Source organism: Fulvia fulva, chromosome 9, assembly GCF_020509005.1.
Source record: "Fulvia fulva chromosome 9, complete sequence".
In the NCBI taxonomy this organism is placed as follows: Eukaryota; Fungi; Ascomycota; class Dothideomycetes; order Mycosphaerellales; family Mycosphaerellaceae; genus Fulvia; species Fulvia fulva.
Window position 1 is genome coordinate 1355782 of NC_063020.1, and position 20325 is coordinate 1376106.

The window sequence follows — 20325 nt, forward strand, 5'->3', positions numbered from 1 at the left end:
TTGGTCCCGTCCGATCAATTACATTTGCGACAGACCCTTCGTGAACAATGGTGACTGAACCAATTTGGACCAGTCGTGTGTTGCTAAGCTGTTGTCTGTGGACCCAATCACAGCATCTCGCGCTCGAGGTATCATTTCTTGTTCATAGCTGTTCAAAGCCTCTGTCGTAGAGCCGTGCTCCTTAAGTTGCCTTGCAAGAAGCGCTACATCGTGAATGGCATTGTTGAGCCCTTGCCCACGATCTACTAACGTCAGCCCGCCGGCCTACCTCATCACAGCCTCGATACACTTACGAAAAGTCATAGGATGCGCTGCATCTCCAACCAACGTCACAGTCCCGTTTCGATTATGCCACGGCTCAGGAATCCAATACGACAAACGATTGTGCCAGCACTTGGTACCTTCCGGCACACTCTCCCACAGTAACCGAATGTCATCAGAAAAGTCCTTGGCTCGACGCTTGAGGTCTGCGAGTATCGCATCGTTCTGCACGTTCATGACGTCGTACTCGCGGTCTTCTGGGATCCACGACATGATCATCATGAAAGTCCACTCGCCGGGCTGAGAGCGTTCGGGTGCATCGTGGAGGCCGATCCAGTTGAAGTAGCCGAGAGGATGGAAAATGACCATGAGTCTGCGGGCGAAGGCCTGGAATTTGAGGGCTGCTTCTGCAGGCAACTTGGCCACTGTGACGGAGGCCACGAGGGGGAGATGTGTTACCGCGGCTTTCTCTGGTCCTACTAGAAACTTGCGGACGGGAGAGTGAGCGCCTTCTGCGCCGATGAGGAGGTTTCCAGTTTCTGTTGTGCCGTCTTCGAAGGTGGCTGTTGCTTGCTTGCCGTCTGAGGAGATGTCGACCAGACGCTTGCCATATTGGATGTCGATACCGGTGGATATGAGCTTCAGGAACTTCTTTCGTGCCAGTCGGATGTTGTATGGTATTGGCACATTCTTCAGCAGTTCCCCAGACTCGCCGTTGTAGATGGGCATGACTTCATCCTCACCAGCTCTGTGGCCGTCGACCTGAGCATTTTCGACTTCCTTCTGTATGTGCTCTGGCAGGCACTCTGCCAGAGGATCCTGTGCCCAGTAAATACCGAAGTTCCCTTGGAGTCAGAGGTGAGTAGTAGGTAGGCTACGTGCCATTCTTGAAACCACTTACAGTCTCGAGGTCGTGCGTCAAGCGAAGAGTCCTGCTCGAAGACTGTCACACGAGCGCCTTGCTACGGGACGTGGTCAGCCATATGGCAGGACGAATCAGGTCCGCCACAACGTATTGCACACCATGTGTAATGCTTGAGCGGTCAACAAGCCTGCCGATCCTGTGGGCGGCATTGGTCAATGTTTAGTGACTGAGGTGCCTTCTGCGTGCTTACCCGACCCAATGACCAGTACTCTGGGTCCATGTCCTGTTCTTGCTGCTGCAGCCATGTTTCAAGACAGCTGTGGGATGACTGCATGAAGAAAGAGAGGGCTATCGTGGCAAAGAAGCCCGGAGAACGTTGCTTTCCCACGCTGATGAAGGATCATGGCACGTGGCAGCAGTCGTAGCACCTACTGAGATGGCATGACATGCGCGTGGTGTCGAGCCACTGGTCAGAAGTCTTATACCCAGCTTCGGGCAACGGGAAGGAGCCATTGCCACGACGTACATATGCAGCCGGCGCCGACACAGGCACTGGTGGGCAGGTGGTGGAAAGCCGAAAGGTGTGTCAGTGTCACAGTTGAAGAAACTTGCACGAGGATCGGCATCCGGCCGCCCTGCTGTCAGCCTGTGCCTGTCTTCTTGACTCGCAAGCTTTCACGGCATGGAAACATCCTCCACCACACGCCATGCCACACGTCCATCTGCGCTGCGATTGGTGCAACAGGAACATCGTCACTGCACGGCGAATCATACCTCTCGGCAATTGTGGCCCGCCGAAGATGATGAAACTCGTTGACAGAATACTGCTGTTCTCCAGCACTGTAATCGCTGCTGCCCGCCACTGCAGTCCTGGAGCATGGCCGACACCAATACTAACGCTCCTGCCGAAGCTCCCCGGCCTGTAGAGACAGCCAGCGCTATTGCACCTACTTTACTGGCGCCGTTCAACGCGGACGAAGACGATGCGGATTCGGCTTATGGTGGGTCCGTGGCTGGTACAGACACGACTTCACTTCTGTCTCCAATAGCAAGATATCGAGAAGAAAATGGCCGTACCTATCATTCCTACGGCACGACAGAGCACTGGGGACCGAATGACGACAAAGCACAAGACCAGCAAGATCTCTCGCACCATCTATGGGGACTGGCGTTGAAAGGACAGCACTTTCTCGCACCGGTGGAGCCTGAGAATGTGTTAGACATGGGCACTGGCACGGGGATTTGGGCGATGGAGATGGCCGAGAAGTTTCCTGATGCTACTGTCAAGGGCATTGTAAGTCGTGACTTTCCAAGGTTGACGATGAACGTCGTGCTCATGATTCGTGACACAGGACCTAAGTCCCATCCAGCCGACATGGGTACCGCCCAATCTGTTCTTCGAGGTAGACGACTACAACATGGACTGGCTAGACGAGGAGCAATTCGACTTGATCCACGCACGAGAACTGTTGGGTACCACGCCAGACTGGCCTGGTCTGTTCCGGAAAGCCTTTAAGGCGCTGAAGCCTGGTGGTTGGTTTGAGCAGCATGAACCTAGTCTGTTCTTCCTGTCGGATGTTGTGAAGCTCGAGGAGGATCACCCATTTCCCAAATGGGGTCAACTAATGGTGGAGTCCGGTGAGAAAGCAGGTCTTCGGTTCGACATCGGTGCAGAGCTCAAAGGATGGATGGAGCAGGCAGGCTTCGTGAACGTCACAGAGTATCGAATGCCATGGCTCATTGGTGGTTGGTCAGAAGACAAGCATCAACGAGAAGTTGGGCAGTGGAATCAGCTACGGCTGGATCTTGGTATTGCAGACTTTTGCTCGCGGCGATTCCATAATCAGATGGGGGTAAGTTATTGTGTTGGTGATGTGCTTGCGATAGTCCATGTGCTGACTGAACAGCTTTCACCCGAAGAGATCGAAGTGTTCTGTGCGAGGCTACGGCTTGCCTTCCGAGACAAACGCCTCTTTGGCTATCAGTGGGCGTACGTGAAGTACCCAGGCATGGGTTGAAAGAAGTGTGCTGACCTCATCCAGATACTTCGTATACGGACAGCGACCTCCGACTGACCCGAAACCATCCATATTACAACCATAGACCCGATACCCCATCTAAGCGAGTGGCTTCGTACCAGCCCCGAACTTCATCCCGTCCGCCATCTGCTGAGCCTCATCCCGCAAAAGTTGAAAGCCCTTGACCACTGTGCGCCACAAAGTTGCCCGCTCCCTCTCCCACGGATCTTGCCGCCCTGCTTTCAGCCTCTTGACCTCCACTTTGGCCGCCTCTGTAAAGTGCTCGAGCAGCTGCTTGTACGTGTCCACAAGTATCTGCCCCTGCACGACAGCACGTGCTCGATCAATTGCTGGATCGTGTTCCGAGTACTTCGAGCCTGTCGGACCGGCCTCAGCGACATAACTCGAAACGTGGGCTCTTCGCTTTTCGATCTCGGCGATCCAATAGTTCAGATCGAAGTCGTCGAGGTCATTCGTAGTTCCGTCCTGGTTGGTGTAGAAGTGCTCGAGCGGGTTGGGAATCTTCTTGTAGTGGAGAGTTTCTTCGCCGTTGTGCTTCTTGATGACTAGAGGATCGCGGTCGTGGTCGTCTTCGTAGACGTCCCAGGGGGACTCGGATGATGTCGACATTGCTTCTTCTTGTGGTCTTGCAGTTGGAAGTTGGAGAGTCGAGGTAGCTAAAGCTAGCATGTGCATGCGCACTGGCCTAGCATCATCTGTCACTGCATCAAGTGCATCACATTGACTAGTGATGACTGAGGAGTTCACTATGAGCCAGCAAACATTTGCAAGACAATTGCCGGACTTCACTTAGCATCGAGAAGCTTCACAGCTCTGTTTCTGCACGCCAGAAGGACGGCATTCACTCTGGACCAGACCATTTCTCCAATCGTGGGTCTCAGAAGTTGCGAAGGCTACACACCACATTTCCAATCTAGTCTCGACATCGCAGCTCATAGGCACCACTCGGCACTGGGATTACTTCGCTACAACTGCTACCACAGCTTCATCATGTTCCCCGTGAGCGCTTCATACTATCGCCACCCACAAACAGCTCACATGTCATCATGACCTTGCTCCCGCCAAACCTAAGCAGAATGCCACTCCCGTCCCAACATCGCATTCCCAAGACACGCCTTCGCGAAAACCCTCTCCATGATCTCCTCACACCTCTCCACGCCCTTCTGATCCCCAGCCCTCTCCAACATCTCCCTCGCCTGCATCACCTCGCGGCACGCATGGCCGTTCCTGCTCGGGAACGGCTTGTCGCCTCCGATGGACGAGCGGTCGATCCCTTGCTGGTTTTTGGACGCTAGGATGGCGTCCTCGATTTTGTCGGCGGCGGAGAAGTCCTTGGAGTCGAGGAGACTGGCGCGGGCGGAGAGGAGAGACTCGGTGGCGGAGTCGCGGAGGGAGGTGCGGTAGGTTGTGAAGAAGGAGGTGAAGGGGTTGCTGAGTTTGGGGTATTGGATTGCTGGTGCGGCTTGTGTAGGCTTTGCAGCCGGTGATGGAGTTGTAGACTGCATCTGTGTGGGACGTCAGTAGGTGAAGCTGTGCAGTATTCTGGGTGCATACCTTTGCGATATTCTCTGTTGCTGAGTTGGCGAGGGGTATCTTGACTTATCGATCGCGGTTATTAAGTCGTGTGGGTTGGCAGTCTGACTCAGATCTTGTGCTGCGACGAGAGTGGTGGTTGAGGAAATGTGGTCATGGAAGCATTTGAAGCTTAGATATGACGCTAAAGCTAAAAGTGACGCTTACACATGAAGCGAGTGAAACAATCGAGAATTGTTCACCTGTCATGGTAGAGTGAACATAACACACGAAGCCATTGATCCTTATATGTTCGGCCCAAGTAAGCGCCTCACCGCCAAGAACCGAATGTTCAGACGAGCCATTGTCGTGAGATCTGAAGCTGAACACTCCTCCCGACCGGCCACCGCCCTCTCCACGCGAAAGAGTCCAGAGACGCCATCGTGGAACAATCTGGGTACTAAGCAGCTGCGGCTGAGCAGACCGCCGACTCAAGTTGTGCAGCAATCTCACCTCAATACGAGGTCATTACCGATCACGACTTCCTCGCTTCACCCTTCCACCACCCGACAAGCTCCTCCTCCGTGTCTGTCTTCGGCTTCTCCTCGCTGGGTTTCCGCTCCGGCGCCGCCGCAGGCTGTCGATACCGCCTCAAGGCAGCCTCGCGGGCGGCAACGGCGGCGTCATCAGGATGCTGTCGATAGAGGTTCGGTGTTCTCGACCCGCCCAGAGGCTGAGGACCTCGTGGGCCGGCTCTCGTCAGAGCAGGGCGCTCGATTGGTCTGCTTTGAGTCTGAGAAGGATGAGAAGGTACCGGCGCTGGCTGTCGCTGGCGCTCTGACGCTGCAATCGTGGAGGCAGTGGTCGCAGGTATGGGTGGGCATGGGTTTGCAGGTGATGGTTCACCCACGGTAGGAGTCTCGATCGGCTGGCTTTGTGGGCGAGGTGGAACAGGAGCTGAAGCAGCACCACCACCCGCCCCAGTCGGTATCGCCACATAATCCTCTCCCACACTCGAGCGAGCACCTTCCCGTCCATACCCGGCCCCTCTCTGCGTCCACATCTCATCCTCGTTATGTCCCGGCACCAACACCCCTCCACCAGATCTCGAACTACTAGCACGACTGCTTTCGATCCCCTTCCTCGCAAAATCATCATACTGCTCCTTCCAATTCGACGGCATATACGGCCCATACCTATCTCTATACTCCCCCGCACTCAAAGCAGTGGCCTTGGCAACCTCATCATCAAAGTCGTCCTCACTCTGTATCGGGTGTTCCTGTAACGAGAGCCGAAGTGTCTCCTCCAGCGCCTGGTTATATTGACGCTCAAATGCACGGTCCGCGTCCTGTGCTGATTGCGCCAGAAGTCGTTGAATCTCGGCTCCCTGCTGAGGAATGCTGGTGGGCTGGTTCTGAGCAGTATTTCGAAGCGTTTGCTGTACGTCAGCGTCCACCTGGGCATTGAGTGCAGCCTCCTGTTCCTGCATTGAGGCCTCCAATGCTTGACGAATCTGCTCTTCTTCGTCGTCGGTGCCTTGGCTTTGATGAAGATTTCGAGATTCGTCAACCCAGTTCCGCATTTGATGTTGGTAGGCCCTGGTCGATTCTTCAAGTACTTCACGGGGTATCTCATCGTCATTAGCATCATCCTTACCGCCGCCTCCACGGAGAGACGCGTGATAGGAAGCAATAGTTGGCGTGTCTTCGATATCTTGTTCGCGGAAACGTCGGCGAGCGCGTACCGTTCTGAGCACTCGACGGCGTTCTAGGTCAATGATTGCGGCAGTTCGCTGACGCTGCGATGCTGATGAGTCCGATCGTATACTTGCCGCTGTCGATGCCTCCGTCGGCTCAGCACCTTCGGGCACAGGCGATAGACCTCTTGGTGCATATCGGTAGGTGTCCCACGCGGACGCGCCGCAATCTTCGTTCTCATCAGAAGTCGACTGATTGTGGGCGCGTCTGTTCACACCCCGAGCACGACCGTCAGACTCTTGGCGATTGGCGCAACCGTTGTCTTCGACGGCTGTAACGCTGTTGCTGTTGCTGTCGCCATCATCATCTTCCAATCCATGTTCGTCCTCCTCGCCGCTGACAGAACCGTCGGCAATCCTATGAGCCTCTTGCACGCATCGTCCGCACGGCCCATTGAGGAAGATATACTGAGCACCTCGAATATACAGGTCATCGCAATGTGCATGCGCCTCGTTGCGATCCCGAAACTCCTGACACTGCACCAATACCCAGCCTAAATCGTGGCCGCAAGAGGCGATGATAATAGTGCGTCGACACATCGTGATGGCTCGTGCAGGCGTCTTGATATGGTCTTATGGAGCTGTTTTGCAGATTTAGTAGCAGCGCCATCGCTGGTGCAAATAAAACCATACACAACACAAAAGCAATCGTGAATGACCAAACTGACAATGTCCGTGATCAAAAGTATACAGTATTGATGACATGAAGACATTACCTCGTTCTTTTGCCCATCCTTCCATCTATCTAGAAAGACCAAAGTTCGCCGCCGCTGGGGGTATCAAGCTCATTCTCTTCTTTGAATCGTATCCTCTTCGCTTCTTGAAAATGACTCCTTGCGGAGTTCTGTTGTGTTCTTCATGTACACATCTTAATCGTAGATGTCTTGCGATCTGCTGATATCGAGGCAGCAATCATGGTGGTGCTTGGACCGCGTGGTGTTTGTGTGGTCGGGCTAATCGATCACGAATCTGATTCTTCACACATCAGCACCTTGCCCACCAGTCGACTTGAATAAGGCCATGAAGTACTATGCTCCTTCTATTCCTCTTCTATGCTCCTTCACTACCTCTTAGATGTCCATGTGCGGGAAGAGAAACTTGACAAAAACAGAAAAGGGCGCACCTCAAAGGCTTCACACTTACTCGTCGTCATCTCCCCATGCGCTGGTCTCGCGTTGCTCACGACAAGGCGGCTTGTTGCTGCGGTCGCTCTGGTGCAGTACAAAGTCCAAGACTTCGCTTCGTGGCTCGACATACTGTCGCGAACACCAACCCACTGGCGCTGCGTACACCTTTGGCTTGCCTTCTGCATCCATGCACGTCGACTTGATGTAGATAATCTGATTCTTAGAGTCTTCGCGTTCGTAGATCTTATCCGAGGTTCCGAAAGCAATGAGTCGTAGTTTGGCTGGCGGTATAGGCTCGGTCACGATCTTGTCGCTCTCATCTTCGTCTTCGTGGTCCGAGGTGCCGGAAGGCGAGGATGGATGAGTGCCAGCTGCCAGCTCAAAACCACGTTGCGCGAGTGCCTGCAGCATGACCTCGTATATTGACCGCGGGAGAAGTTGTGTCGAGGGCTTGTTGCTTGGCCAAGTTGAGATGTGCAAAGTGACCATGTGCTTGAGATTGCCACATGCGTTCTCATATGCCTTCCACTCTTCGCTTGGTGATCGAATCAAGCTGGTGCTCGGCCAAGCGCAAGATAGCTGCTCCAGAGTCTTGCATGCTTTGCAGATCTTCTCGAAATCGTCGACATCCCACACTAACTCGTCATTGTCACTCTCCGACGTGATTCGGGAAGGTGGATTGCTCGAAGTGCAGTGAACGTTAAGTAGCTCCAGTGTCTTGCCATGCCTTACAATGCCTGCCGCTGCTGGTAGCTGCTTGACATGTTCGAGGTCGATGACCAGATCTCGGAGACCTGACACAAGGCAGAGGAAGCCGTCCAGCGCAATGAGAGCCTCGTTCTCGTCGTTGTCCCGGTGCTGGAACTCCAAGACTTTCAGCTGCTTGGGCAGATGACTAGCCCGGCACAGCTGGTCAAAGAGCGTGTCGGCACCAGAACAGTGGTATAATCGCAGGTACTTCAGTTCGTGGAAATTGATGAACTTGCACCACGTATCTGCGCAATGTCTCAGGCTGATGCGATGTAGTCGAAGGGAGGTGAGCTTCTTGAATGGCTCGCACTTGTCGAAGGGTGTCATGCAGGAGAAGATAGTCCCGCTAACAAGTCCAGGCGCCGTGGCAGAGTCATTGAGCTCGCGAGTATCGATCGAGTTGCCTGACTCGAGAGAACTGAAGTTGCAATGCACGATCAGCTCTTCAAGGTTCTCCTTGGTCTTCTCAACACAGAATCCGCTGAAGTTGAGAGTGTCTCGGTTCTCTGGGTAAAGTGCCAGTTTGCGCGCGCTCTTGAACATGGTGTCCTGGATCTTGGGGTTCTTCTTGATGTCTGGGAGAATAGGCCTGTCAAGATCCATGACTTCCAACCACTTCATCTTGCGCTGCTTCCTGTAGAGGAGCATGAGGTTGTCGGCGGAGAAGGGGCGCCATGGGCACCAGCTATCAATCCTGTCAGCATCAGCTCATCGTGCAGACAAGACGGAACCAAGGACTGGTGTACTCTTCCTCTTCATCGTCTGTCTGTGGTCGCTTTCTGTCGTACCTGAACTCTTCCAGAATGTCTTCCGGCAGGAACTCCAGGACCATTCGCGATGCGAACTGAGCCTGTTGCTCTTTACATTGATCGTAGGAGGGCGAGTTGTGGACATTGGCGTGGTAGAGGCGAAGTTGTCGGATGTGCTTCAGGCCGATATTCTTCTGATTGAGGAAGGCAGACAGCTTGTTATCTGCTGCGCCCCCGAGGTCGAGAGCGACATTGCGGTAGAGGAAGCGGACGGCGATTTCGTGGAACTCCTTGCTGACGAGGCAGGCGTTCTTGAGGTCGGAGGGTCGTATCACCTACACCGAGTCAGTCTGCTTCTGGAATGTGTACCCATCTCTAGGCTGTCGCAGGCAAGGGACGCACCCGCTCGATGATGAGTTCCTTGATCTCCTTGGACAGATCTGCGAACTGCCTCTTCTTTGTCTGTGTCACTTCATCTCGTTGCGGTGGTGCTCCCGCCTCTGTTGAAGTCGGGGTCTGCATGGGCGAGGATGTTTCGGTCTGAGTGTCGAGCAGTGTGGCCATGTCTGATGTGGAATGCCTGCGGGGTGTGTCTGTGAGTGGTTGTTGTTGAAGTGGTCCGTCACTTCAAGTAAAGTCTGAATCTGGATCACGAGTAAGGCTGAGGCTTAGGCTTAGGCTGGTGCGTTTGCGTATGCGTATGCGCGATAGTCGAGGTGGATAGTGCGACCTGCAGCCCAGCAGCAAGTCTTGTCTTGTGTTGTAGCGGTGGTGAAGCATCTACGAAGCACAAGAAGCGCCGCTCTTGAGGTGAGTGTCTCGGGGAGTGAATAGGTGCCGCTGCTCGCGCGACACGTCAGATCGCCCTCTCGGTGAACGGCTGGAACTATGGGACGCGACCAAAATGTGAGGCGGCACGACAGGCTGCTCAGCCATGCGATACCTTGACTACACGTCGGTGAATGGACAAACACGACCAAGTACGTGCGGGAGCTGCAACAGAGTGGAGTCGTGTTCATGTGGGGTGGCTCTGAGCCTCTGACCGGCCGCAAGGGTCGTGCCTGCTGGCTGCTGGAGAGGCCTGGCTCCATCTATCCAATCGTTCATGTTCAGCACGCTTCTTCACCCTACATCCACCTCGCCTATGTCAGTGGACATACACATGCCACGCAGCGTCCTCTACCTCGCTCTGGGCTTTCTTGCCGATGCTGGTCGGCGACACCGACAGCCAAAACAGGAAAGTCATACAGTCGAGGAAAAATCTATTCTTGCGAACTATATGGAAGCTTGTCCGCTGCCGCCTTGTCCACTGCGGCTCATTCTGCCATCACATCCGCCATCACTCCCGTCGCCTAGGATCTCCTGTCACATCTCCACGATGCCACTGGACACGACCGGCCAAGATCTTGCACTGTTCGGCCAGCTGGGGGGCTGACCGACTCAGTTGTTGATGCTACCCTTCAGCTCTCAATAACATGCCGTGTCGCTACTTCCTCCTCTTCGGACGATTGTGCTCAACTCAGGCCGCCAAGCGGATGCTGTGTTGCTGAATGAAGCAGGTTGCCGCCCGACGACCATGCTGCTGTACCAGCCGATGTCGCAACAGGCCTTCTTTACCGATGGTGTCCTCCATCCCGTTGGAAATTCTCTCGGTCGACGTGTTGCTTGTCTACTTGACTGATTGCTGTACGCTGTCTTATGGTATCAGACAGCAGGATCGTCTGTCCAGTGTCCAAGTTGACTGTCCCGACTGTGTGTTGGCATACCAGTGCCAGCCTCGGGCAGTCCGTCCAGAAAGGCCTGACCTCTGTGTGCAGTCGTCCCTTGTTGCATTAATCACGTCGTTTGAAGCATTACCAACTCAGCCAGTAAAAATCTCCGCCTCAACCAGATCCCTCAGATCCCAATCTCGACGAGAGTCAATGTGTACTTCGGCAGCCTTTCCACAGGCCGGCAAGGCGAGTCGACTGATAAGCGGCGAGAGAAGACTGCTCATAATAGAAGTCGAGCTACGGTCTAGTATAGGAGTCCAGGAACCGCATAGTGGTGAATGTTGCGAGGTAAGTTGTCGCGGAACAGGAATTGCATCGCTAAAGTCGACGAGCCCGAGAATGCTCAATGCAAGGGTGTATTGGAACAGCATAGTTTCTTGTCGTCTGAGAGGGTGTTGTCGGAGAAGCCTCACTATAAGTCTCAATGTCGATGGAGGCATACGCGTGGCATATGTACATCACCAGCGGCAAAGTCGGCTTGGAAGTCAATACCAGTCTCCCTTGTTCTTCACCCAATACATGACAACAGCCATGCACTGTACTGAGCCACAAGCTCAGATCCTCACACGAGGCACTCGTTCAGCTTGTTACCTCAGCTCATCCCTTATGGGGCTTACCTTCCATGCTTAACCACATCAAGCGCTCGCTACACGCCCAAGCCTTACAGCATCGGTCTGACCGCCAGCCCCTACACCAAAAGCTCTCAAGCACATTCTCAAAATACCTTATCAACTACGAGTCTACCGTAGGCTACCAACATGGAGTGTGGTATTGTTAGACTTGGTGGCTGAGGCAGTGCCGTAGGAGGCAGCGAGCTGTTGACTAGACTAAACGATTGCCGAAACCTTAAATGAGCTTCTGGACTGCTCCACTGAACGAGATCCGGGGAATGGTCGAAGGATGTGCCAGAAACTCGGGCAATGCATGGGATCGTATTTCTACACTGATGAGGCAATGTGTACTGAGGTGTGAAAGGAGAGGATACGAAAGGTGGTAGTGAAGATGGGGAAATGGCAGGGATAAGGGCGCTAAGACTTCATGTGATCGTCGACCGACTTTGCTTTAGTGCTAGCGAGGTTGCAGGTAATGCTGTTGCTTAGTTAGAAGAAGCGATGTCTGCGACTTGGGTGAGCGAATGGCGAGAAAGAGCATCTCCCTTGACAGCATCATCTCGACCAGTGCAGAAGATGAGCTGCACTTGGGAAAATCAAGCCGAGAAGACGAATGAAAGCTAGAGGTGAGCTACCGGGAAAAGGACCAACTGAACAGACATTGCTCAAGTTCAGATTGCAACACCAGAATGTACATACTCACTCTCTTCAGCCAGCATGTTTAATCCTGCTCCAGACAAAGAGTCCAAAGCAGACCAAGCCCATGCCGCCAACCACTTTGCCCACCTCTCGTACTTCACGACCCTGCTCCAGCTGCTGCTGTCTCTCCTTCTCCGCTTTCCTCGCCTCCTTCTGCCTCTCCCGCTTCAGTGACCTCTTGCTCCGCACGGCCTCATCTACGTCCTTGTGCAGTTGACGTTCCTCCTCGTCTTGGTGCAAAATGTGCGAGACTGGCGCCGGCACCTCCATTTCCAATCCCAGCGCATCTGTTTGAGAAGAACTTGCAGCGACTGGCCGAGTCTTCTCCTTTTCGTCAGTAGGTTGAGCCATGACAGTATCATGGCGGCTGTCCTCGCTCGAATGCTGGCCTGATGAAGTACCTTGACTCTCATCGGAGGAACCAGCTGTGCGCTTGAGGACTTTGTAAGGGTTGACGGGTCCAAGTCTGAAATTTCGTGTTCCGGAGTGCTGCATAGTGGTGAGAAGCTCTCTCGGCAATGCTGGCTGCAATGTGTCTTGATGGAACAACGCCTGTATGAACCAAAGCTCCCTGGCAACTTGTGCGAGAACATCGATCCATTCATCGTGGCCCTCGTTGGCATCCTCAAAGAGCTGTTTGTGTTCATTTCGATTCAGCTTGGCATTCTCCGCTAAGCGAAGAGTATCATGCACAGCGTGACGTCCAGGGGCATCCTTTGAAGATGTAGCCAGGATCGCACTTGAAAGTTTCCGCCAGTCTGCCCAGCCAGTCGAATTCTTGGCGTGAGAGAATGGCTGTAGAAGGTCGACAATGTCGTAGTGCTGAGTGCACTGTTCATTGACTATTTTCACTAGTTTTTCGTTCAGGGCTTTTTCAGCACTTTTGTAGCGCTCTCGAAGAAGCTGTCCTAACTGATGCCGTCGCTGAATTAGGTAGAACTCGTTGTCCATGATGAGAGGGCACTGACAGCCTCCATCATGGCAGGACGCTCTACTTAATATCAGCTTGCGAGGTTCGAGCAAACAGTGACCTTTGTCGTCAGCGGTGATGCACAGGACCTAGCATGAACTCTGGGTGTTTATTGAAGCTGTCTGACAATTGGAGACATTTCCAGAGGAGCCTGGAACAAAGCATGCACAATTGCAGAGCTTCAGACCTGCAGAGTCATCTAATTGTGGTAACATCACTTATGGGCGCAGGTCTTGATGCCTAGCCTCAGGCACCTCGAGAATGGTGAACAATATGCCAGAGGCCGCGCTACTTCTGCGCGTGCTGCGAGATTGGCAGTATAGGAAGCACGAGAGAACGTCCTACCTGTGACCTAGTGCACCGCGGACCGCGAAAGAGGCCCTCAACACTCAATCTGAGCTTTAGGCTTATTGAATGACACTCTTTCAAGTCGTTCTCACGGTAATGTGTCGAGCTCGTCGACTCATATTCAGCGGACCCCAGGGAAACTCCAGAGACTGGCCAACTTTGGCAAAAGATGTCTAAAGAGGGTTATGCGAAGTCGTGCGAAGTCGTGTGCAGCGTCGGATGTACTGTTCGACAGACGGTATCGTTGAGCTCTTCGATCGCTACCTCTTCGAGAGACTGTTTCTTGTCGTTGATATGTCCATATTTGCAGGGCGCTTCGCCTTGATCCATGCGTTTTACAGTAATACCAAGCATCGTTGTATGTCGTCTCTTTTACTCTCGCAGCAAGTGACAGGCTGATCACAGTTTACAACTTCGATGTCATCCGGACAGTTGTGCTGTTGGTGTCGAAGTGGTTGTCTCGTAGACACGGTGAGGAACTATCACTTCCGTGTGAGTCTGCCGTGTCGTGAGTCGTGACGATGTTGAGGTCGACGCCAACCTCTTGATCCTCACTAAAGTTTGATAAAACAACGTGGCCGGGCGCTCGGCGCCATGCTGCCGAGCCATCAAGTCGGGATTGAGCCCTCACACCTCACCCACTTCCAACGATCTACACTTTACATGCACGACACGCACGAGCATCCACCATAGCTCTCTATCTGGTCCCGCATGAGTGAGCCACATCTTCCTACCGCCATTTCCAGCTCCTGCTGCTTGAGCCTGCTTCTCCTCACTACTCGCTCGCATAACACGGCATGGCTGGTACCGACACGCCGCGGACCTTTCGCAGGAGCTATGCCCAGACGGCTCAGAACTCCACCCAAGAATCTCAAGAGCGTCCTAAGCGCCTCCTCCTACGTCTTCACTCACATCCACTCGGCGTAAAGTTCAGCTTGGCCTGCCTCTTCCGAGCTGCCCAAACGTCAAGATGGGTTTCGGGTCTTATGCGAGTGCGAGTGCGGACGCGTCGTCAGATAACGATCTTGGGCCCGCTTGTCTTACACGGTTACACCTGTGAGATTTGCTTCCGTCAAACTCGGCCTGGTGTCTTGCTTTTGATCCGGTTCATCCTGAGGCGCTTTTGGTTCCATACCTAGTCCTGACCTCCTCGTGGGTTGTGTAACGTCCATTTTTACTCGCTTTGCCTTACTGTCGTTTCAATACCGGCCACCAGGACTCTAGCACAACAGCAAACGATCAAACGACCGCTGCCAGTGCTCAACTGCCAGCCCGTCTCAGTGTACCACCCAAGCACGGACTACAATCACGACCTCACGCGACAGAACCACCCACAATGTCAAGCAGCTCCCAGCCCTCCGATGCCAGCCAACAATCATCAGTCCCCTCCTCAGGCTCCGACGGTTTCAGCATCACAATAACCACAGGCGAAATAGTCGGACTCGCAGTAGGAGTTACATTCGCCATCATCGGCGTAATCATCGCAATAGTCGTCCTCTGCTACTACTGCAGTTGTTGCGGCAAGAGGAAGAATCGATTGTCGACGATTCGATACGATGACAATCAGGAAACGGCCATGTATCCGGCCTGGAATTCGCAGAGTTGGGCGGATTGGAATGCGTTGCCACAAACGTATAAGCCGACGGGGGCGCAGAAGGTGCTAGAGAAGTTTGGTAAGTGATGATAGGTTCTGACGAAGACATGCGTGTGGATAAGGTACTGACGCTCTTCTCAGGTCAAAGTAGAAGTTGATGAAGGCATGATGTAATGAGTAATGTTTATACATGTATGTTGCGGACTTGATGTATATACCCCGACATTCTGTGTACTGTCAAAGGCATACACCTCACCCTTTGAACGGGAACCTCTCCCTTATCCTCCTGCCAAAGTAGTAAAAGAGCAGTGGAGCAGGCATGAGAGCAAGACTTATAAAGCCGAACACGCTCATGCCCCATCCATATCCCAGCTGGTCGAACAAGCCTCCGACGAGCAGCGGTATGATACCGCCAAACATACTGCGCAAGAAGGCACCAGCCGCCAGCGCAGAAGCTGCATTGCTTTCGTACGCATCAATGTAGTACGTCTGCACCGTATTGAAGATGCTGACCTGACTGGCACCAAACAACAGCGTCGCCGCGAGCGGTATTGGCCAGTACAGAGCCATCTCGACCGTCCACCCGAACCAGAACAAGCTGATGGGCAGCAAGACGGCACCGACGTTCGCCATCGGCAATCGGTACTCAGGTTGCCCGTCATCGTCGTTGCGCTCTGCCAACCAGTTGTACAACCGATCGATGAAGAACACGATGAAGAAGCTCGTGATGATGAACCCCAGCGCAGGGCCCAGATACGCTAGTCCGACCTGCGTCTTGCTGAAGTTGTAGGGCGGAGCGGACCAGATGGATGTATAGCTCGCGTACAAGCTGTACATGCTGGAAAACACCAGCGCCTGATAGAGGCTCATCGTCAACACAATCGGCTGCGTCGCGAGGATCTTCACGGCCCTTGTACTATTCCCTGCCACCTTAGCCATCAACGACTGTCCCGCGGTATCACCCTCAATGTACCACTCTGTCCCATCCTCCTTCTTCTCCAACTCTTTCTTCCTCTTCTGCAAAATCGTCACAGCCCTCGTCTCATGAAGACAGAAGTAACACCCACCCAAAACAACCACAGCGACTGCAAAGACAAGCCAAAAGATCCATCTCCACTGCACACTCCCCACCATAATCCCTCCAACCATAGGCCCAATACTGGGGCCCAGCAGCGGGGCGAGTAAATATATCCCAAGCACCTTCGCCCTCTCATGCGTCTCAAACATATCACTGATACTGCCACCTCCATTCGCAACCCCGACACTCCCGAAGAATCCACTTAGCGTCCTCAACACAATCCAACTGTACACCTCCGGCGCCATCGCAATCGGCACCTGCAGGAGTGTGAATATCGCCAAATTTGTCAAGAATATAGGCCTTCGCCCGAAAGTCTCGGATAGAGGAGCGAGTAACAAGGGGCCGAGACCTAGCATACAGACAAACCCGCTTTGACCGGCGAGGATGAGGCGTTTGTCTGACACGCCGAGGGATTCTTGGATTTCGGAGGCGGCGGGGGCGACGATGGAGGAGGAGGCGGGACAGAGGAAGGCGATTATCGTTATTTGGAGGACTTGGGACCATTTTCGTGATGTTGGCCAATTGCAAGGATTATCTTCATCGTCTTCGTCGAAGGCGACTTTTTGTTTGTCGTGGCGTTCATCCTGCTGGTTGTGGGAGTGGCCATTCAGGAGAGGCTGTCTTTCGTCGTTTCGGGGAGGCATGGCGGGAACGCTGAAGAGCCGGTAAGCTCTTTGGGCGCTTTGCAGGACAGCGATGTGAAGGTGGAAGACTTTTTGGGACGTGCTGTGATGGGAGTAAGTTGGATGCACGAAGGTTCACGGGACGTGTCTTGGTGACGTACCCGACGTAGAAGGCACGCGGGCCAGGCACTAGCGTGGTTGTTCCTCCCCGTTTCTTGTCAAGTCAATATGTTACGCCGAAAAGTCAGCAACACGGTAATCGAGACTGAATTATTCTTGTGATCTTACTCGATGCAAGATGACTGTAATTCTGCGAGGACGCCTTCATATGCTGCGAAGCCGGGATTGAGCCTAACACTCATTACTCCGTGCCGATGTTGCTCTGCACATTCTCCTCATACTCCTTCAGACCCTTTTCAACAGCAAGGGTCAACTCCTTGGCCCTCCTCAGTCCATCCTCTCGATGTCGAAGCTCTGCGGTCCGCCAGTGGAACCAGCTTTCAGCTCTTGCTCCATCTGGCGAATCAAAAAGCCCCACGCCAAAGTCTTTGAGATATGATCTGGCGTCCAAGTTCCAGAACACAATGGCGCCACAGCGTCCACAGAAGTGTTGCGAAGCGTTGGCAGTGCGACATGACTTGAGCGTACCCCATTGTAGATTGTCTGGGATCGGTACGTTCCCAGCAGGATCTATTAAGACTGCGCCTGTGGGAACGTACGCCCACTGTGCAAATGGCTGTCCGTTACCAGCAAGACGGCAGGAGTCACAAGGACATAGTGCGGCCTGATATTTGGTCTGGTTGTCTGTCATCCAGAACACTTCGTCATCGGACGAAATGTATCGATCTTTCGGAAACTCGTCGTCCTTGTGTATTCCTGCTGACGAACTGGCGGAAGGTGGTGCCAGCCAGAACTCTACACCGCCACACTTGCAATAGCCATGGAGTCGTTCGTCAGGCCCTGGCTTCTGTATCTCTGGTCGATCTGAAGCTGTCCAGCCCAAGGGGAGCTCTTCGCTGTCGAAGTACGGAGCATGACGCTTAACACGGCGGCCGTCTACTTCGGTTAAGAAGTTTGCCAGTCCTCCATCCAGAGTATCCTCCACGAAGATGTGCGCATCCAATCGATAGATGCTTGCGTCGCCCTGCTCCAGCGTGCCTGTATGTACAAGCCATTCCACAGCACCTGAGCCGATGCAGCGAGAGAGAAGGCCGGTACCGCAATTCGAGCAGAAGAAGTGTTTGATGTTCTTGCTGGAGTCGAAAGCTGTGAGTTTGTCCAGCAGTAATTGATCTGGCTCGTAGTTGTCCGGGAGTGTGGCCGCGGCGAAGCCTAGAAGACCTGGTCCATGTCAGACTTCCAAGCTGCCAGCGTGAAGGACGACCTTTCGGGGTAACCTTACCTGTGGTATGCCTGCACGAAGTGCAATGGCACATGTCACTCTTCAGTGGCAGTTGATCACGCTCGACACTGATTGCATGTTTTGCATTGCCGCAATGGCAAGTTGCTTTCAGGGTGTGGGTGTCTTCGGCCATGTCTGCTGTCAGTGACCTTGATGGTATATCGCGTCGTCTTGCTTTGCCCCAAGTTGGAAGATAAAACACCAGGATGAGGAGGGGAGCTCACACGGTGGAGAGACAAATACCTGCCTCACCCCGCTATCGCGACTTGGATCAGTACATCGCGTTCGGGTCAGACGACCACAGGGCATGCCTTATAAGCAATGGAACGATGGCCTCCGTGACAGCTCTGATGCAGCGAGTATCTGCAGGCGCATGCAGAAGTCGCAAACCACGACTCCCCTTACCCATACCTCGCACAAAAGCGTTCAGGTCCAGCTATAACAGCTCGCCTACCTCCAATATGGCGTCGGGACCACCTTCGAAGATCTCCCACATGCTGGAGACCTGCATCTACTGCAAAGACATCAAGGACTCCTGCGACTTCTACACCCACACCCTCGGCCTGACACCTCTCTTGAGCAACGAGCGTATGGCCTGCTACCCCCTGGGCAACACGACTCTCCTCCTCTTCGCTTTAGGTGAAACCTATGATGATGTGGCACCCGATCCATCGAAACCCTACAACATCGTTCCCAAACATGGGCCGAGCAGTGATATCGTGGACTCTCTTGTCCAGGACCGGAAGCAGCTGAGGCAGCACTATTGTTTGGCGGTAGAGACGCGAGAGGACGCAGAGCGGTGGGAGGAGTATTTGAGGGAGAACAAGGTGAAGATTACAGGTAGAAATGAGTGGGAGAAGGGTGGGTATAGCGTGTATTTCGATGATCCGGATGGGAATGTTGGTGAGATTGCGAGTCGGGGCATCTGGCCGCATTATTGAGAGCAGGAAAAGCGTACATGTGAGCCTGGTCCAGTCGCCCAACGAACATGCTGTAGGAGAGTATGTCTGTACGATGTTGATGTCGCGAAGAAGACGAGCATTTCTATCGGGCTTTTGCTGGACCGAGATCGTCGCCCAGGAACTGAGTCCGGTCGGGGTCTGACATCAACATCAACTTTCCCAAGGCCGAGCACGTCGCGATTGCAGCACATCAACTAGCAGAACGCATTTCTATCGGTGTCACATATGTCCAGATCATCGCTGCGTCTACGATCATGACGATGTAGTCGTGTAAGTATAAAGACTATTCCTTCCCCACCCTCACTCTTCCAACGGTAAGTCCAATACCACATGTCTACCCTCACAACCACAGCAGACAGCAACACCTCAGGCAACATGGTCAAATACGCCCTCTGCCGCGCAACCGGCGCAACAGGCAAAGCGATCCTCCGCGCCCTCCACGCCAAACCACTCCCAGCCCTCGACCTGTCCATCTACATCCGCAACAAGTCCAAACTTCTCTCGCTCTTCCCTACCCTCGAAAGCTCCCCACCTTTCCCTACCACGATCTATGAAGGCAGCAACACGAACACCGCCCTTTGGAAACAATGTCTTCGCGACGTCAACCTTATCATGATGTGTATCGCCTCGAACGTCAGCAAGAAGGGCGAAACTCGCTTTACTGAGACCGCGTCAGCGGTAGTCAAGGCGCTGGAGGAGTTGAGACAAGAACAAAAGCACGCTTACAAGACACCCAGTATCCTGATCCTCCGCGCCAGCATCCTCAACGAACGCTTCAACCCAGGCCTCAAGCAGGGAGGCTTCATGTTCTTCTGCCTAAAACACCTCTACGACGACATGGTCGCCGCCAACAGATTCTACGAGTCGAAAGCAAACGAAGTGAGCGACCCGCCAGGGCTACCAAAACTCCTGGAATACATCTACGTCGACCCACCTAGTATACACGACGCGGAGGGCACTACAGGTCCAACGGGATACCGCTTGAACACAGAGCCTGGCAACGAGGCGAGTGGGGAGCTGAGTTATGCGGATCTTGGAGCGAGTTTTGGTGAGATTGCGGAGAGAAGGGAGGAGTATAAGGGGTTGGGGGTGTCGGTGACGAGTACGGGGAAGACGAAGACGACGTGGCCCGTGTTGATGAGCTTTTTGGCACAGGGTGCGGCGGGGAGGGTAACGGGGTAGTTGTACCGGGAAAGATGCACGTGGA

The 20325-nt window shown here is 53.7% G+C and overlaps 12 protein-coding genes across 12 annotated transcripts; 4 read left to right on the forward strand and 8 right to left on the reverse strand.

Annotated features, from left to right (window-relative positions):
• Positions 1-18: 18 nt before the first annotated feature.
• CLAFUR5_09116 (FAD-dependent monooxygenase cctM) lies at positions 19-1431 on the reverse strand (the record flags this gene model as incomplete). The annotated part of the gene is made up of 5 exons (XM_047908264.1): positions 19-242; positions 294-1106; positions 1163-1223; positions 1285-1322; positions 1377-1431. 5 exons carry the CDS (start codon positions 1429-1431, stop codon positions 19-21), a joined length of 1191 nt encoding a protein of 396 aa, XP_047766006.1.
• Positions 1432-2003: 572 nt separating this feature from the next.
• CLAFUR5_09117 (Methyltransferase) lies at positions 2004-3229 on the forward strand (the record flags this gene model as incomplete). Its single annotated transcript, XM_047908265.1, has 4 exons — positions 2004-2420; positions 2479-2979; positions 3034-3116; positions 3169-3229. 4 exons carry the CDS (start codon positions 2004-2006, stop codon positions 3227-3229), a joined length of 1062 nt encoding a protein of 353 aa, XP_047766005.1.
• A 14-nt stretch (positions 3230-3243) lies between these two features.
• CLAFUR5_09118 (uncharacterized protein) lies at positions 3244-3774 on the reverse strand (the record flags this gene model as incomplete). The annotated part of the gene is made up of 1 exon (XM_047908266.1): positions 3244-3774. The coding sequence occupies one exon, from the start codon at positions 3772-3774 to the stop codon at positions 3244-3246; it is 531 nt and encodes a 176-aa protein (XP_047765816.1).
• A 458-nt stretch (positions 3775-4232) lies between these two features.
• Positions 4233-4670, reverse strand: CLAFUR5_09119 (uncharacterized protein; the record flags this gene model as incomplete). Its single annotated transcript, XM_047908267.1, has 1 exon — positions 4233-4670. One exon carries the CDS (start codon positions 4668-4670, stop codon positions 4233-4235), a length of 438 nt encoding a protein of 145 aa, XP_047765815.1.
• A 542-nt stretch (positions 4671-5212) lies between these two features.
• On the reverse strand, positions 5213-6973 carry CLAFUR5_09120 (uncharacterized protein; the record flags this gene model as incomplete). Its single annotated transcript, XM_047908268.1, has 1 exon — positions 5213-6973. One exon carries the CDS (start codon positions 6971-6973, stop codon positions 5213-5215), a length of 1761 nt encoding a protein of 586 aa, XP_047765887.1.
• Positions 6974-7572: 599 nt separating this feature from the next.
• On the reverse strand, positions 7573-9623 carry CLAFUR5_09121 (uncharacterized protein; the record flags this gene model as incomplete). Its single annotated transcript, XM_047908269.1, has 3 exons — positions 7573-8995; positions 9057-9394; positions 9462-9623. 3 exons carry the CDS (start codon positions 9621-9623, stop codon positions 7573-7575), a joined length of 1923 nt encoding a protein of 640 aa, XP_047765888.1.
• A 2527-nt stretch (positions 9624-12150) lies between these two features.
• On the reverse strand, positions 12151-13092 carry CLAFUR5_09122 (uncharacterized protein; the record flags this gene model as incomplete). The annotated part of the gene is made up of 1 exon (XM_047908270.1): positions 12151-13092. One exon carries the CDS (start codon positions 13090-13092, stop codon positions 12151-12153), a length of 942 nt encoding a protein of 313 aa, XP_047765882.1.
• A 1703-nt stretch (positions 13093-14795) lies between these two features.
• On the forward strand, positions 14796-15211 carry CLAFUR5_09123 (uncharacterized protein; the record flags this gene model as incomplete). The annotated part of the gene is made up of 2 exons (XM_047908271.1): positions 14796-15132; positions 15195-15211. The coding sequence occupies 2 exons, from the start codon at positions 14796-14798 to the stop codon at positions 15209-15211; spliced, it is 354 nt and encodes a 117-aa protein (XP_047765885.1).
• A 94-nt stretch (positions 15212-15305) lies between these two features.
• CLAFUR5_09124 (Efflux pump vrtL) lies at positions 15306-16775 on the reverse strand (the record flags this gene model as incomplete). The annotated part of the gene is made up of 1 exon (XM_047908272.1): positions 15306-16775. One exon carries the CDS (start codon positions 16773-16775, stop codon positions 15306-15308), a length of 1470 nt encoding a protein of 489 aa, XP_047765891.1.
• Positions 16776-17115: 340 nt separating this feature from the next.
• CLAFUR5_09125 (uncharacterized protein) lies at positions 17116-18289 on the reverse strand (the record flags this gene model as incomplete). Its single annotated transcript, XM_047908273.1, has 2 exons — positions 17116-18095; positions 18157-18289. 2 exons carry the CDS (start codon positions 18287-18289, stop codon positions 17116-17118), a joined length of 1113 nt encoding a protein of 370 aa, XP_047765893.1.
• Positions 18290-18617: 328 nt separating this feature from the next.
• On the forward strand, positions 18618-19097 carry CLAFUR5_09126 (uncharacterized protein; the record flags this gene model as incomplete). The annotated part of the gene is made up of 1 exon (XM_047908274.1): positions 18618-19097. The coding sequence occupies one exon, from the start codon at positions 18618-18620 to the stop codon at positions 19095-19097; it is 480 nt and encodes a 159-aa protein (XP_047765889.1).
• Positions 19098-19448: 351 nt separating this feature from the next.
• On the forward strand, positions 19449-20300 carry CLAFUR5_09127 (Averufin oxidase A; the record flags this gene model as incomplete). The annotated part of the gene is made up of 1 exon (XM_047908275.1): positions 19449-20300. The coding sequence occupies one exon, from the start codon at positions 19449-19451 to the stop codon at positions 20298-20300; it is 852 nt and encodes a 283-aa protein (XP_047765915.1).
• Positions 20301-20325: the final 25 nt, after the last annotated feature.